Source organism: Mastigoproctus giganteus, chromosome 8 (assembly GCF_048544385.1).
Source record: "Mastigoproctus giganteus isolate SK-2022 chromosome 8, ASM4854438v1, whole genome shotgun sequence".
NCBI lineage: Eukaryota > Metazoa > Arthropoda > Arachnida > Uropygi > Thelyphonidae > Mastigoproctus > Mastigoproctus giganteus.
In genome coordinates this window covers 198,514,725-198,530,562 of record NC_143582.1, presented here as the reverse complement: position 1 = coordinate 198,530,562, position 15,838 = coordinate 198,514,725, and the positions used below count along the sequence as shown (strand labels likewise).

The following is a 15,838-nucleotide window of genomic DNA, read 5'->3' as shown; positions in this document are numbered from 1 at the left end:
AATCACACCATACCCTCCAATTGCCTGTCCAGTTCCTCCTTAAATTTATTTAACCTATCAACTTCCACAACGACAGATGGAAGTTTGTTCCAGCAATTAACCACCCGCTGGCTAAAGGCAAATTTCCGCACATCTATTCTACATCTATCCTTTCTTAATTTGAACTTATGTCCCTGTAGGTTCGTATTCTGAACAAGTGGGAGGATCCCATCAGAATTCAGCGTGCTCAACCCATTCAAGGCCTTATAGACCTCAATCAGATCACCGCGCAGGTGCCTAGTCTCCAGCCACTGCAATTTGCAGAACTAAAGCCTCTCTTGGTAAGAGGATCCCTTCATTCCCCTCACCAATCGTGTTGCTCTTCTCTGTACACGCTCAAGCAAATCTACATCCTTCCTAAAATGAGGCCTCCAGACCTGTACGCAGTACTCAAGGCGTGGCCTGACCATTGCCTTATACAGAGGGATAATCACCTCCTTTTCCCTGCTAGCAAAATTCCTATATATCATTGACAAAACCCCATGACCTGCCCTGGCAGCCTGTCTGCATTGCTCAGAAAACTTCATATCTGACTGCACAATTACTCCCAGGTCTTTTTCATTTTCTACCACCTTAAGTGTAGTACCACACAGTTGGTACGTTTCTCTGGGGTTACTTCTACCCATATGCAGTACTTTGCATTTGTCAAGGTTAAACTTCAGTTGCCACTTCTTAGCCCATCTGCCCAAATTATCTAGATCCTGTTGCAGTAGCACACTGCCATTACTGTCATTAACAACCCTGCCAACCTTTGTATCATCTGCAAACTTCGACACTAAGCCTGATATACCTTCATCAATATCATTGATAAATATACAAAACAACAGTGGACCCAACACCGAACCCTGTGGGACTCCACTAATAACATTAGTCCAAGAAGAGCAGCACCCATTGATTACCACCCTCTGTCTTCTCCCACTTAACCATCCTTTTATCCATTGTAGCAACTTACCCTTAATACCATTCTGCTCCAATTTGTACAGTAGTCTTCCATGCGCAACAGTGTCAAAAGCTTTCCTGAAATCCAAATATATGATATCAAAATTATTTTTTGCATCCAGTTCCTTTGTGACCACATCATAATAACCAATCAAATTTGTCAGACAAGACTTTCCCTTAACAAACCCATGCTGTGTCTGAATTATTGCTGCAGTCTTGTCTAGATGATCCTGCAATGCATCTTTAACCAGTGACTCCATTATTTTACCCGGAACAGAAGTTAAACTAACTGGTCTGTAATTATTCGTGTCACCCTTCGAACCTCCTTTGTGAATTGGGGATACATTTGCACATCTCCAGTCCGTGGGAACCTCCCCTGAATCCAAGGATGCTCTCATAATTATGGCTAAGGGTTTGCTTAGTTGCTTTGCCGCCTCCTTTAATATAACTGGATAGATCCCATCCACCCCAGGTGCCTTTCTTATGTTTAACTTCAACAATTTCTCCTCCACTTTGCTCTCAGTTATTACAAAATCATTAAGCACACTGCTACAATTTGATAACCTTCTTCCATTTTCAAACTGTAATGATTCCTCACGTGTGAATGTAGAAGCAAAATACTCATTCAGTTTGTTTGCTATCTGAGCAGGATCATCAACAGTCGAACCATCGATGTCAAGTGGACCAATCATATTCAGCCCCTTCCTTTTAGAGTTTATATAAGTAAAGAAATCCTTGCTGTTTTTCTTAGCATCTTTTGCCAAAGATTTCTCGTAATCCGCCTTTGCCTGCCGAACCTCCTTTGTGACCTGATTACAGACTAGCTTATATCTGCCACAGGCTTCTGCGTCGCCTGATAATTTATATGCATCCCATGCATTTTTCTTCTCTGTCACGAGTCTCATTAGTTCATTTGATAACCATTTAGGCCTAAATTTGTACCTTATATAACTGAAAATTTAAAGTTACTGTGCATACATATGTATTATAAACACTGAAATAAAGTTAAACAATAGAAAAATAAAAAAGCCTTTATAACACCGAATTTATTAGTTGATACAACAGTATACGCAGCAGAAGAAAATTTTCTTCTGCTGTGTATACTATTGAAATACTACTGTATATTGTATATACAGAAAATTATCTTCTGCTGTGTAGAAAATGTCTAGTGGTGCCTGGAAAGAAAAACTTTATTCAGAGTTCAAGCTAAGAAATTAAAGTAGAGATACTAGTGAATTTTCTGAGTCAGACTCCTTATAAACTCTAAACTCAGCCTTCTTTTTTTATAATATCTGACCCAGTTAGTCAGATGGAACTCCAGGGGCTCACATCCGGTGAGTATGAGCTTGGCACACCCAGGATCCTGAGCTGGATATCATCATTCTTCTCTTTCTTGGTGATTCCTCTTCTACTTTTGACACTCTCTCTCTCTCTCTCAGGGTAACTCGGAAATTTTTTTTTTTTTTTTTTGGCTGGTGCAGCAAAAGCCTCAGGCTTCCTTGTGCCATATAGCTAATAATAATAATAAATATACTTTTACTTTTGCACACCCAACCCATTCATTTCTATTTCCAATTCTACATCCTCCATCCCTGTTTAAGTTTGTTCTCATTATATTCCTTTTACTGTTAGGTATCTGTACTCTTATTTGTTCTGCATTTTTCTTAGAACTCCTGTTCTGCATCAGGAGAATCTGCTCATGCTGCATAGACTTTACGTTTAAGAAGTGATCGCCTAATTTCGTTGGCTTCTGATTCACATAAATTTGCATTTTGAAAAAAGGAAGCGAATGTGATGTAGAATTCCTATATGTAAGTTTCCCGTAATTCTCTCCTCTTTGCTATGACTGAGTATTTTTATATATTGAAATAAGGAAGAGATAAGAAAGAAATGAAATAAAGAAATAAAAATTTCAAGTTTAACTTAACAAATAAAAATAATATTAAGCTACTATTTACCTTACTATACCTGGGGTATACTAAAACGGCTTCATTCACTATGTTTTAAAAAAAGGGCCCTTTACACTGTCACTGTAAATAATAATTAGCAAAATTTAGAGATAACAACAACAACAAAAAAATTACCAATACCTTTAAATTAGCTTCTTTATAAAGCTTTTCAGCACCTGCCTGTTTTATGTTGGCTTCCCGTACCATATTATGTGCTTCCTAGAGAAAGTATAAAGAAATATATTTTTACTTATAGCTAACATTTGTATATACCAAATATCAAGAAATCCCACAAAAGCTAAAACCAAATTTATAAATTGATGAACAAAAAATCATCACAATGAATAAAGGATTATTTTGTAACAGCTAAGTATTCATTTTAAAAATATTTTTATTGAATTAAACAATTCAATAAAAAAAACAACAATTAAACAGCAATTAAACAGTTCAGCAACTTCTTATTCATTTCATTTCAGCTAGAGAATTTGTATTAATAAAAAACACATGATCTGAAATGAAATGCTATTTAGAACTCAGACACTAAGTAGAAAATTTATTACCTGGTATTTTAATAAAATATAACAGTATATAAACTATGTTTATCAGTAGAGAATACAAAGTAAAAGTATACCCAGTATAAAATAAAAACTGGAAATATTTTATTTTATTTTATTTTATATTTTATTTTATTTTATTTTATATTTTATATTTTATTTTATACTGGGTATACTTTAAATAAATATCTGTTAAAAACTTAGTTCAGATGAATCAACGAACAGTTGCCATTCTTCATCTTTATGTTCAAATCCCAATTCTTCTATCAATTTACTCATATCCAACCCACAGCCAAAGCAAATACTACAGACCATAAAATGTTCCCAATTTTTTTATTTTTTTTTTATTTCACATTCTAAATATGGAAATTCTTGTGCTATCAGCCAGAAAATTCTATCCTTGCAACCTTGATCCTAGAAGTTCTAATCACCGCTTTGACAGATTTAAATCATATACCAGTTCATTAAAGTTCACTTTGTTCAACACGATGTGGTTCTTTGCTACTCTGCAGAATATAATATGGATTTTCCATTGGGTCCTCTCCTCCTCTTTTGGATATTTTATTTAATTTTTGCTGTCTTGAAAAACTTGCAATTTTTGTAAGACAGAAACAGTTCATGCTATACCATATGAACAATGAATGGAATGCTCCTCTTTCCTTCCATCCATTCAATGAGTTTATATAGAATGATATGCAGTCACCAACTTCTGTCTTGTTCTGCCAAGTAGCATCCAAAGTAGAGATAATGCTTAACTATTTTTGTTATAGACTGATATTGTGATTTTGGTGTAAAACATCCCCATGCATTACAAAAATTGCTTGCAAATCCTACACTACCATGGTGGTGTCATTTCTTCATATTGATTGTTGCACTTTACACAAAGAAAAAAAAGATTATAAAACACACAGCCAACCTCAAACCCATACAGATTGCAACTGATAACTAACATGCCCAAACATGTTGTAGCAGGTTTCATAACACTGACCCAAAAGTAGGAGTCATTCCTTCTACTGCTCTGTTTTGCCTACATTTAGTAGGCAATTTTTCTAATGCTATGAAAATCAGTTATTGTAACTTGATTACAAAATGTTACATAGTTTTGATAATCAGTGAGAACCACTAAAACTGTTGTCAGAGAGAACACATACTAATGCAGCAATTAAGGTGTTATATTTGGCAAGGTGTGGTTTTACTATCTGAGTATCAAGGTACCTTAACATTCAAATTAAAGTAAAATTTTTTATTTTGAATGCTGAGGAATCTTTAGTATTCAGGTAGCAGAATTGTATCTTGCTGAGTATAACCTTAATTGCTGCATTAGCTAGCTTGATATTTTAAGTGTTTTTTTCCGCTCCAACAATCAGTTATTGATTATTAATAATTAACAGAATTAATTTTAAAAATTTTAATTTCTTTTGTGTTACCAAAACCTTATTGACCACTCTAATTTAACATACCATGGATTAAAAGTAGGGAATGAGCTCAAGGTTTTCGAAAACAAAGAAATAATAGTTCTAGCCTGATGAGAGCTTAAGTACCTTCAAGAAAAATTATTATAAAGTTTTTGATGATAATACCATCTAGGCCTGATGTAGCCAACGTAACAAACTAGGCCTAACGTAGCTGAGTGGTTAGAAGCAAGAGTGCAGTAGCACACACTCTTTGAGTGGGCTGTGGTTCTAGCCTATGTGACTGCTAATATCAATTGTATTCATGATTTACTGTAAACTCCTCTGACCTGGCAGTCATGGCAGAGTATAAACAAGAACCAAAAATTAAAAAAAAAAAAAAAAAAAATCAAATCTATTTATCTGCTATTACTGTGCAGCAAAACACAGTCAAAAACAACCATTTTGGTTAGTCCTAGTAGATTTGAAAGAAGCCATTATTTTGTAACTCCTGCTATTTTTTTAGGAGACAATAACAATGATTGTGACAAGTCATGCATGAAATGTGGCCTGGCTATTCAATTACATCCATTGGTTGGAGGCAGCCATCTACATGCTTCACCACTTCATGTGATGATATCTAACGATTTGTTTACAATATTTGAAGAATGTTTTTTATTTATTTATTTTTTTTATTACACAGAGAGCAAAGGAGCATTTTGTAAAGAACTCAGAAAAACTGTTTATTTGTTTATGTAACAGCTCATCCTTCACAAGATCTTCCTTTGAAAGAATGACAGGTAGGTTAGATAATTTTATTATAAAATAAAATTTGGATGATTTACAAAATTATTAAAAAATAACTATTGCAGCTATGAATTTAAAATTAGATTAACGAGAACAGTATCTTTTCATTTTTTGTAAAAATTAATGCTGTGTCATAATTGTTTTGAGAGAGTTGTACATTTAAAAATAAGTACTATAGATATGAATATGATATTAGATATTCTGAAATACTATTACTCTTTACTAATAGCAGGAAAAAATTCAATGAGAAGTATTTGTTTATTGTTTGCATTATTTGCTTTTAAAGTTCAGGTATAAAAATGCTGAAAAATCCACCTTCTTCAGGAATTGTATCTTTTTAAAAAACTACTAGTAGTATTAAAATGATTGTGTATTTAGAGTCCACATAGTTTTGATAATCAATGAGAAACAAAATGAATAAGAAATACAAGAGTTAAAAATTAAGTATTGGTTCAATTCATACACACATAAGGGCATTTCAAAAAGTTACACACCCTCTGGTGAGTTAAGCATTAGGCTGCGTGACAACATTTATGTTGCATTTCACTTTGCTGCTCAAGTTGCACAAGTATGTAATATCGTAGAAAACATATTTTTTAATGCAAAATGAATCTAGATGGCTGGTAGACCAAAATATGTTTCAGTTTCAATTTTTTTTTTTGATAGGGCATGGTACATTAACTACCATGGTATAATTATATTTTCAAAAAAGAAAAAAAAAAAAAAGAAAAGTTTGCTCCTAGGAATCAATTTTTTTAATTAATATCATGGCAATTAATGTGCTAAACTGATATCAATCATAATACTGGCAACAATAGACACAATTATAAAAAAAAAAAAAAGGTGTTCTACATAACTAAAAACATTTAACTATGCAAATCAGTATTTATCTAGTCAAAAATCAAATTTTCTTCTCAGCTAGTGTGCATATACATATTTGTTTTAGACCGTGAAGATTACAAAACAACATCTCTAAGTAACAACCCTAATTTACATTATGCCAAAGTTGGAAAATTTAGAAGTTCAATGGAAAATTGTATTATGATATTAAAATGATTTTAATACCTCAAATAAACTTGCAGTTAATTCTTCCAATTCTGCTCCAACTTCATCTCTTATTTGACTTAATCTTGCTACCTCCTCATCTTTCAGTTTTAATTCCTAATTTATGGAAATAACAATATAAAAGCATTTATCACGTAGGCACAAGAATCTGGCAAAATAACAATAAATCCTATTTTTATAAAATATGCTTTCCACTGCCATTTCAACAATGTATATTCCATGCCATAAAAAGATTTGCATTTGAACACTGAAGTCTCAAAATGAAAATCTCTGATGATGGAAATTTGCAATTATTCTTAAATGTCAGTATAAATCAATAGTTAATTTTATGAATAGAGTGTCAACTGTTGCTCTAAATACATCAAGACAAAATATTTTTATATCTTGTTTAAATTTTCACCTTGAGAATGAAAGATATGCAACTATATTAAATAAAAAAAAATATGAAGGAAAATCAGAAGGTAACATTTCCAAAGTTATAATTTCAAAACTAGATATGGTATAAGATTTATATTCTTATACCAGATTACATTCTTCTGTAATTATTGAATGCTATATGACAAATTATAGGAAAGCAAAGTAACTTCCTTTCAGATGAACCAGTGTAGTGATGTATTAGAAATGACAAACTGCACAGAATGAGGAATTATTTGTGCATTTCTATTGGTTTCTTGGCTAAAGCCAAGAAACCAATAGAAATGCACAAATAATTGATGACTGTATGGTGAAAGGACAACATCTGAAAAAAATGTTTATAAGTGGTGTCAATTGTTTAAGGAAGGAAAAAAGCAACTTGCAGAATGAAGAATAGCCTTGTTGCCCACAAATATCAGTCACTGATGTTAACGCTACAGAATCTGAATGCATCATTAAAGGTAACTGTTGTATAACTGTACAAGACATTATTTGTTATGGAATATCTATTAGGAACTGAATTTCTGAAGAACGACTAGGAAAAATTTGAAGCATTTGTTTCAGAATATCTGTTACGAAAGCTACAAATGAGATGGTTATATGTTATTTTAGTTTTTAGGAGCATTAGCAACTAAGGCCATATTACCCCGGGGATATGCGGTGGTCATTCCCTGACTTTTCCGCATCCTCCGTATTTGGTGGCTCACAGGCTCGAACCCCGATCTAATCAAGAAGTATGTGCTACGCACTGCTGTTCCTGCCCACCTGGCTACGGAGGCGCCACAAATGGGATGGCTGTAGACTTCAAGATGTTAGATTTTCCTTCTTAGGTTGTGAGGTGGTCTCAAGATAAGTTTCCTTCTTGGATTGCAAGATAGTACACTAAGTATTGTTACTTCCTCTATCTATGGGAAAACAGAGCAACAGATCCACAGAAGAGATATAATGGCCTCTCAGAGAGGATTAAATGTGGTAAACACAATGAAATTAAATAATATAATAAATACATTTCCTCTGTCTGGCCAGGGCAAGAGGAGTTTACAACTTCATTAAAACTATTTTAATTATAGCCAATATACCAGCACAAAAGGAGCCTCCATAGACAAGTGGTCAGGACCAGGAGTGCAGGAGCACACACTCTTTGAGTAGACCGGGGTTCAAGCCCCTAAATGTGGTAAATCTTCCAACCCACACTGGACCAGCATGGCAGATTATGGCCCATTTCCCTGAACATGAATTGTTGAGGAGGCTTCCATCCTGCAGTGGATTAATAATGGCTGCAGATTACTTTTTATTTTTTTTTTTTTTTTACCAGCACAACACTTAAAAATGAGCTGAACATTTTTTTGAGGGAGGTACAGGCTCAGTCTTGCTGTATATATTACTACAATGACAGTCAGCCTTATTCTCTCTTTCTTTTCATTGGTTTAAAACTGAGGCAAATGTTCTCACAGTAGAAATACTGAAGAATGATCATGAATATGCAGGAGATAACATAAACCAAACATCTGAAGAGAAACAATCCTAAATATCCTGACCATAAACACGGGTAATTTAATGACAACTGAAATAAGCACTAATCACATTACAAAAGCTAAATGTGAAAATATATAGTTTTAAGATTTACCGAAGATAAACATTTGATAAAGACTTTGGGGATAACCAAAATTCAAATAATAAATTAACACACGTTGACGATACTCATTTAGAGATAATGTACGGAGAATCATATTGAAATCAAAAATAATATTAACATTAGTAGTGGCAAATGATGCAAGAAAGCAAGCTTATATAGCATCAGCCAAAAAAAAAAAAAAAAAAAAAAAAACAACACCATCTCCCACTTCACCTATTCACTCCCACCGAGCACAAAAAGGACTAGTTCTTTCTTGAATTTATTTAGGCTATCAATTTCCACAACAACAGATGGAAGTTTGTTCCAGCAATCAACAACCTGCTGGCTAAAGGCAAACTTCCACACATCTATTCTGCAACCATCCTTCCTCAATTTGAATTTGTGTCTCCTCTGAAAATGTGTATTCTGAGCAAGAGGAAGAATTCCATCAGCATTGAGCTTGGACAATCCATTCAACCCCTTAAACACCTCAATCAGCTCTTCTCGCAGGTGCCTAGTATCCAAATGCTGCAATTTGCATAAATGAAGTATTTTCTTAGTAAGAGCACCCCCTTGTTCCCCTCACCAATCTCAATGCCGTTCTCTGTACTTGTTCAGCAGTATTACATCCTTCCTAAAATGATGCCTCCAAACCTGTATGCAGCACTCAACATGTGGCCTGACCATTGCCTTATACAATGGTATTATCACCTTATCCTTGCTAGAAAAGTTCCTGTATATCATTGACAAAACCCCATGAGCTGTCCTTGAAGCTTGTCTGCACTGCTAAGAGAACTTCATATCTGACTGCACAATTACCCCAGGTCATTTTCACTTTCCACTACAATGAATGTAGTACCACCAGGATTAATATACTACCAGTTGGTATGTTAATCTAAGGTTACTGCTAATCACATGCAGCACTTTGAATTTGTCAATGGTAAACTTCAGCTGCCATTTCTCAGCCCATTTGCCTAACTTTTCTAGATTCTGCTGAAGTAGCATTGTCATTAATCACCCTAACAACCTTTGTATCATCTGCAAACTTCGACATTAAGCCTGATAAGCTTTCATCAATATCACTGATAAATATAGAAAACAAAAATGGGCCTAACACAGAACCCGGAGGGGACTCCACTTATAACATTAGTCCACAAAGAGCAATATGCATCAATTACCACTGTCTTCTTCCACTCAACCATCTCTTTATTAATAGCAGCAGCTTGCCCATAATGCCACACTGCTCCAATTTCTACAGCAGTCTTTTATGTGCAACAGTATCAAAAGCTTTCCTGAAATCCAAGTATATGATATCAAAATTATTTTTTTTGCATCCAGTTCCTTTGTGACCATATCATAGTATCCAATCAGATTGGTCAGACAAGATTTTTCCTTAACAGATCCATTCTGTGTCTGAAGTATAACTGCACCCTTGTCTAGATGATCCTGCATTACTTCTTTTACTAGTGACTCCATTATTTTACTTGGAACAGAAGTTAAACTAACAGGTCTGTAATTATTCATGTCACATTTGATCCTCCTTTGTGAATTGGAATACTTTTGCACATCTACAGTCCATAGGGACCTCTCTTGAATCCAAGGATGATCTCATAATATAGCTAAGGGTTTGCTTACTTCCTTCACTGTCTCCCTTAATATAATTGGATAGATCCTATCTACCCCTCAGGTTCCTATCTTATATTTAACTTCAACAATTTCTCTTCCACTATCCTCTCAGTTATTACAAAATCATTTAGCTCTCTACTGGAGTTGATAAACTTCTGGCATCTCATTCCCTAAAAGAATTTCTCATGTATGAATGTAATATAAAATGCTCAGTCAGTTTGTCAACAACCTGAGCAGGATCATCAACAGTTGGACCATCGATATCAAGTGAACCAATTTGATTCATCCCTTTCATTCTCATGTTTACATAAGTAAAGAAGTCTTTGTTGTTTTTCCTTGCATCCTTTGCCAAAGGTTTCTCATAATTTGCTTTCACTTGCCTCCTTTATGACTTGATTACATGCTAGTTTACATCTACTATAGGCTTCTATGTCGCCTGATAATTTCCTTGCATCTCATGCATTTTTCTTCTCTGTTATAAGTCTCATCAGTTCATCTGACATCCTAGGCCTATACCTTGCAGAGTATTTCTTAGTTGGTATGCAAAGCCTAGTAGCTTGTATGATTAATTCCTTGAATGCTTCCCATTTAGAATTTGCTGATAGTAACATCATCGGTTTGCCCCACTGTATAGAATTTAAAAACTGTCAGAACACTGTAGTCACCTTTACGAAAGCAAAAACCATTCCCTTTCCCTCGATGGTAATTACATCTTTAAGTAAACCACTAATCAATACATTGTGATCACTGCCACCTAGTGGTTCCTTTATTTGCGGATTTTTTGTGCATAAATAATCACGACTGGTAATCAGATAAAGAGTCTCTCTCTCTCTCTTTCTTTCTTTTCCTTTCTAATATGCTGCTGTAGAAAACACGCATCCAATAAATCTACAAACGTTTTGCTAGTCTCTGAGTGCCCAGCCCACAAGTTCCAGTTAATACTCGGAAAGTTAAAATCCCTCCCCATTATAGGACATTCTGATTATGAACCATTAATATATAGGGTCATGAACTTTGAGAAAATAAATTAACAGATTAGCCAAATACTTCAGTCTGAGAAATAAAGGATTTTTTTCTGAATAAATTAGGCTAATTTCTGAGGATAGCCAAAATTATCTTCGCTTCATTTAAAATCATTTTAAGTGAAGCTGATTCTTCAGATATGTAATACCGACTATAAAGTACACTGACAATAATAACACATAAAGAGAGGCTACAAAATATTAATTCCCTTCATTACTTCCTCCTGGTTTAATGCTTCAGTTCACCTGCCACTCTTTCATGATTATGTATGTACCCACCACATTTATCTTGAAAGGGCCTATTATATTTACTCCTCTTTCTTGTAGAGCCTAAGAGACTATTCTGAGCTCTCTTTTCCTGTTCTACCTTCTCAGTGGTTTTTGTTACAAATATGTTCATTAACTGTCGTATGAAGCAGTGTTTCACAATAGTCTTGTTAGCTTGTTTGTTTGTTTGTTTGTATTTTATTGGCGCATCAGCAACTGAGGCTATAATGCGCCAAGAACAGGAAACATAAAAATTTAAGCTCTCGGTGACCTGATTGGTTGGGCCACCACGTCACGGTATATAATAACAAATAGCTAAAAAATAAATCAATAAAGAAATAACAATAACGTATGCATTTTATATACAATTAAAAACTTTTATTAATTTAAAATAGCTAAAAACAGCAGACATATGGTCATTGTCGGATAAAATCTGACTGAGTGTATAAGGCTCAGTCAGATGATTAAAAGCGGTAAAACGGATATTCCTAAAATTTGGACAATCAATTAAAAGGTGTCTGATAGATAAAACTGTGCCACAGGACTCACACATAGGAGGGTCATCAGCCCTCAGCAGAAACGAATGAGTCAAATGACTGTGTCCTATGCGGGTCCGGGCAAGAACAACTTCCTCCTTACGATTCCTGCGCAGACTAGACTCCTACGGTTCAATAACAGGCTTTATACGATATAATTTATTCGCAGTCTGTCTATTCCACGAATCCTGCCATTGGGAATATATCTTTTGGTGTATTATTTGCCTGTAGTCTGTATAGGGGACTGACAGGCAGCGGTTATTATTGGGAATTGCTGATTTGGCTGCGGCGTCAGCCAAATCATTTCCCCTAATCCCAATGTGGCTGGGAATCCAGCAGAAGCGGATATCATATTCACGTCCGAGGAGGAAGTGAATCTTCTGCTGAATACTAGACAGAACTGGATGAGGATTATATCTCACAGATATTAAAGCCTGTAACACGCTGAGAGAATCGGAATATAAAATGAACCGTTGGTATTGGCATTCACTAATGTGATCCAAGGCTAACTCTATAGCATGCAGCTCTGCAGTAAATATACTGCATTCAGAGGGAATCTGCTCCGATGTAGTGCTGTCTGTAAAGACAGCAGCAGATCCCACATATGATTCTGACTTCGAACCGTCTGTGTAAACTGGCGCGAAGTCAGAATGTTCAGCTCGGTGCGCTGAATAAAGCTGCAGGTAGACAGACGATGGGGTGTCCGACTTTCCCCAATTTCTAAGGGACAAGTCACATGTTGGTACATGAGCATGCCAGGGTGGAAGGGGTTGCTTTGGTGTTTGGGCAACCTTGTCTACCTTAATATTAAGTTCTTTGAGTAGCTCTTGGATACGAATACCAAAAGGACGATTGGCAGTCTTACGGGTGGTGTACAAATTTTCCCATCGTGGCTCAAAAACGAATGGCCACGTAGGATGGTCTGGCAGGGATTTCAATTTTAAGGCGTACTTTAGAGACAACTGCTTACGTCGAAGTGATAACGGTGGTTCGTTTGCTTCGACATATAAGCTCTGGACAGGAGATGTTTGAAATGCTCCAATAGCGATACGGAGAACCTGATGATGGATAGGATCCAGCCAGCGAAATACACTGTCTCTGGCCGAATTGTATACCAGGGACCCGTAATCTAGTCTGGATCGTACAAGTGCACGATAGATGCGTAGTAGGGTGCATCGATCCGCACCCCAAGATGTTGAGGAAAGAGAGCGCAGAATATTCAGCCCTCTTGTGCACTTTGTGCGGAGTTGACGGGTGTGATCCAGAAAGGTCAGCTTTTTATCGAATACGAGTCCCAAGAATTTTGTGTCCGCTGCTACTGGAATTGCATTTTGTCCGAGCTTTAATTCAGGTTCAGGATGAAGATTACGCTTACAACAAAAGTGTACGCAAACGGTCTTCTCCGGCGAGAACCTGAAGCCATTAGCAAGAGCCCAGGAGTTGAGGCGATCAATAGCTTTCTGCAGTTGTCTTTCAATAACCCTCATGTTGCATGACTGACAAAATATGCTAAAGTCATCAACATAGAGGGCACTGTTTACAGTTGGAGGAAGTTGTTCTGTGATGGAATTTACTTTGATGGCAAAAAGCGTGACACTTAATACTGATCCTTGTGGTACTCCCTCCTCTTGACTGAAGGAACGAGAGAGTGAGGATCCCACACAAACTTGGAAAGATCGATTGGCTAAAAAGTTTTTAATAAAAATGGGGAGTTGCCCCCTAAGGCCAAGGCTATGCAGATCTTTTAAGATGCCAAATCTCCAAGTTGTGTCATACGCTTTCTCCATGTCAAAGAACACCGACACCAAGTGTTCGCGTTTTAGGAAAGCATCCCGGATGGATGTTTCCAGTCTAATAAGATGGTCCAAAGTGGACCGGTTCCTTCGGAAGCCGCACTGGATTTTGGAGAGAAGGTCGTTTGATTCTAAGTACCATATTAAACGGGAGTTAACCATTCTCTCCAGGATTTTGCACAGACAGCTAGTCAGAGCAATAGGACGATAATTGGTGGTGACTTTTGGATCCTTTCCTGGCTTAGGAAAGGCAAGAACGATTGCTTTTCGCCAGGAGTCCGGAAACTGCCCTTCAGTAAAGATTCTGTTATACAGAAGGAGCAGACAATCCATAGATTTTGATGAAAGATGTTTAATCATTTCATAATGGATGCCATCTGGTCCAACGGCACTTGCTTTGGAAAGTGCTAGGGCTCTTTTCAGTTCCTGAATAGTGAAATCCCCGTTGTAGGGATAAAAGCAATTAGATTTAAAGTTAAGTGCCCGTTTTTCAATTTTATATTTCAGGACCAGGAACTCTGGGGAATACGAAGATGTTGCAGAGATGTTAGAGAATGTTTCCCCAAGAGAATTGGCTATTGCAGTTGGATCTGCAATAGCGCATCCATTATAATCTAGGATTGCAGAAGGGTGGGATGTATATTTTCCCTTCATTTTCCGGATTTTATCCCAGACTACCTTAGAATTGGTAGCCTGGTTAATAGATGATGTAAAATGGATCCATGATTCCTTTTGACTCTGACGACGGATATATCGTGCTTTGGCTCGTGCACGTTTAAAGGCTATAAGGTTGGTCGTGGTAGGATATCGGCGGAATATCCCCCACGCTTTGTTTTGAGCCTTTTTTGCTGCTGTGCATTGTGAATTCCACCAAGGTTTGGGAAATGGTGGAAACCGGGCAGATGTTTTTGGAACAGCATTCGCAGCTGCTTGGACAATATTTTCTATGATGTACTTAACTGCATCATTGATAGGCTCTTGACTGACCGTGCTAAGATCAAAATTTGCCTGATGTTGGAAGGCAGTCCAGTCAGCCTGATCAATCTTCCACCGTGGTAACCTGAAGGGAAGACATGGTTTCCCACTGTATAACGAGGTTATCACAGGGAAGTGATCACTTCCGTATGGATTCTCCTCCATTTCCCAAGTGAGTGAAGGGAGTAGAGAAGGGGAGCAGAGAGAGAGATCAATGGCAGAAAAGGTATGGGTAGGCATGTGGAAGAAGGTGTTTGTTCCAGTATTTAGAAGGGAAAGGTCATTGTCATTGAGCGTGCGCTCTATGACTCGTCCCCTTCCGTTGATGTTAGCACTACCCCACAGGGTGTTATGTCCGTTAAAATCCCCAAGAAGTAAGAAAGGGGGAGGCAGCTGCGTTAGAAGATCATCAAGGTCTGCCTGGGAGATGTCAGTCCCAGGTGGCAAATAAATGGAACACACAGTTAATAAAAATCCCACTGAAAGGCGAATTGCAACAGCCTCTATGCTGGTTGTAATTAGCATTGGGGTCTGGTTACCCACAAGGATAGCCACTCCCCCATGTACAGAGCCATCCGCAATTCTATCCTTTCGAATAACTGTGATGTTGTGCATGGTGGGATCATCATTTGCCTTTAAATATGTCTCCTGCAAGCAAAAGCAAACTGGCTCGTGCTTTTGCAGGAGGGCCTTGATGTCATCAATATTTCGCCGGAATCCACGACAATTCCATTGTAGGAATTTAGCCATTATTTTGGCTTGGTGGGTCCATCAGGCTGCTTCCGAGGTGCTGAGGGCTTACTTTTATCAGTCTTGGATTTGTCTTTTTTGGGGAAGAATGGACGC

At 36.7% G+C, this 15,838-nt stretch overlaps 1 protein-coding gene across 1 annotated transcript in view; it reads right to left on the bottom strand.

Moving 5' to 3' along the window:
* Nucleotides 1–15,838, bottom strand: part of LOC150082157 (guanine nucleotide exchange factor for Rab-3A-like) — a gene marked incomplete at its 5' end in the record, with an annotated part of 70,860 nt that overhangs the window by 36,333 nt on the left and 18,689 nt on the right. Inside the window, 2 exons of the mRNA XM_090380439.1 lie at nucleotides 3,069–3,146; nucleotides 6,745–6,840. Coding sequence (XP_090236565.1) covers nucleotides 3,069–3,146; nucleotides 6,745–6,840 — 174 coding nt within the window. The remainder of the gene's footprint in view (nucleotides 1–3,068; nucleotides 3,147–6,744; nucleotides 6,841–15,838) is intronic.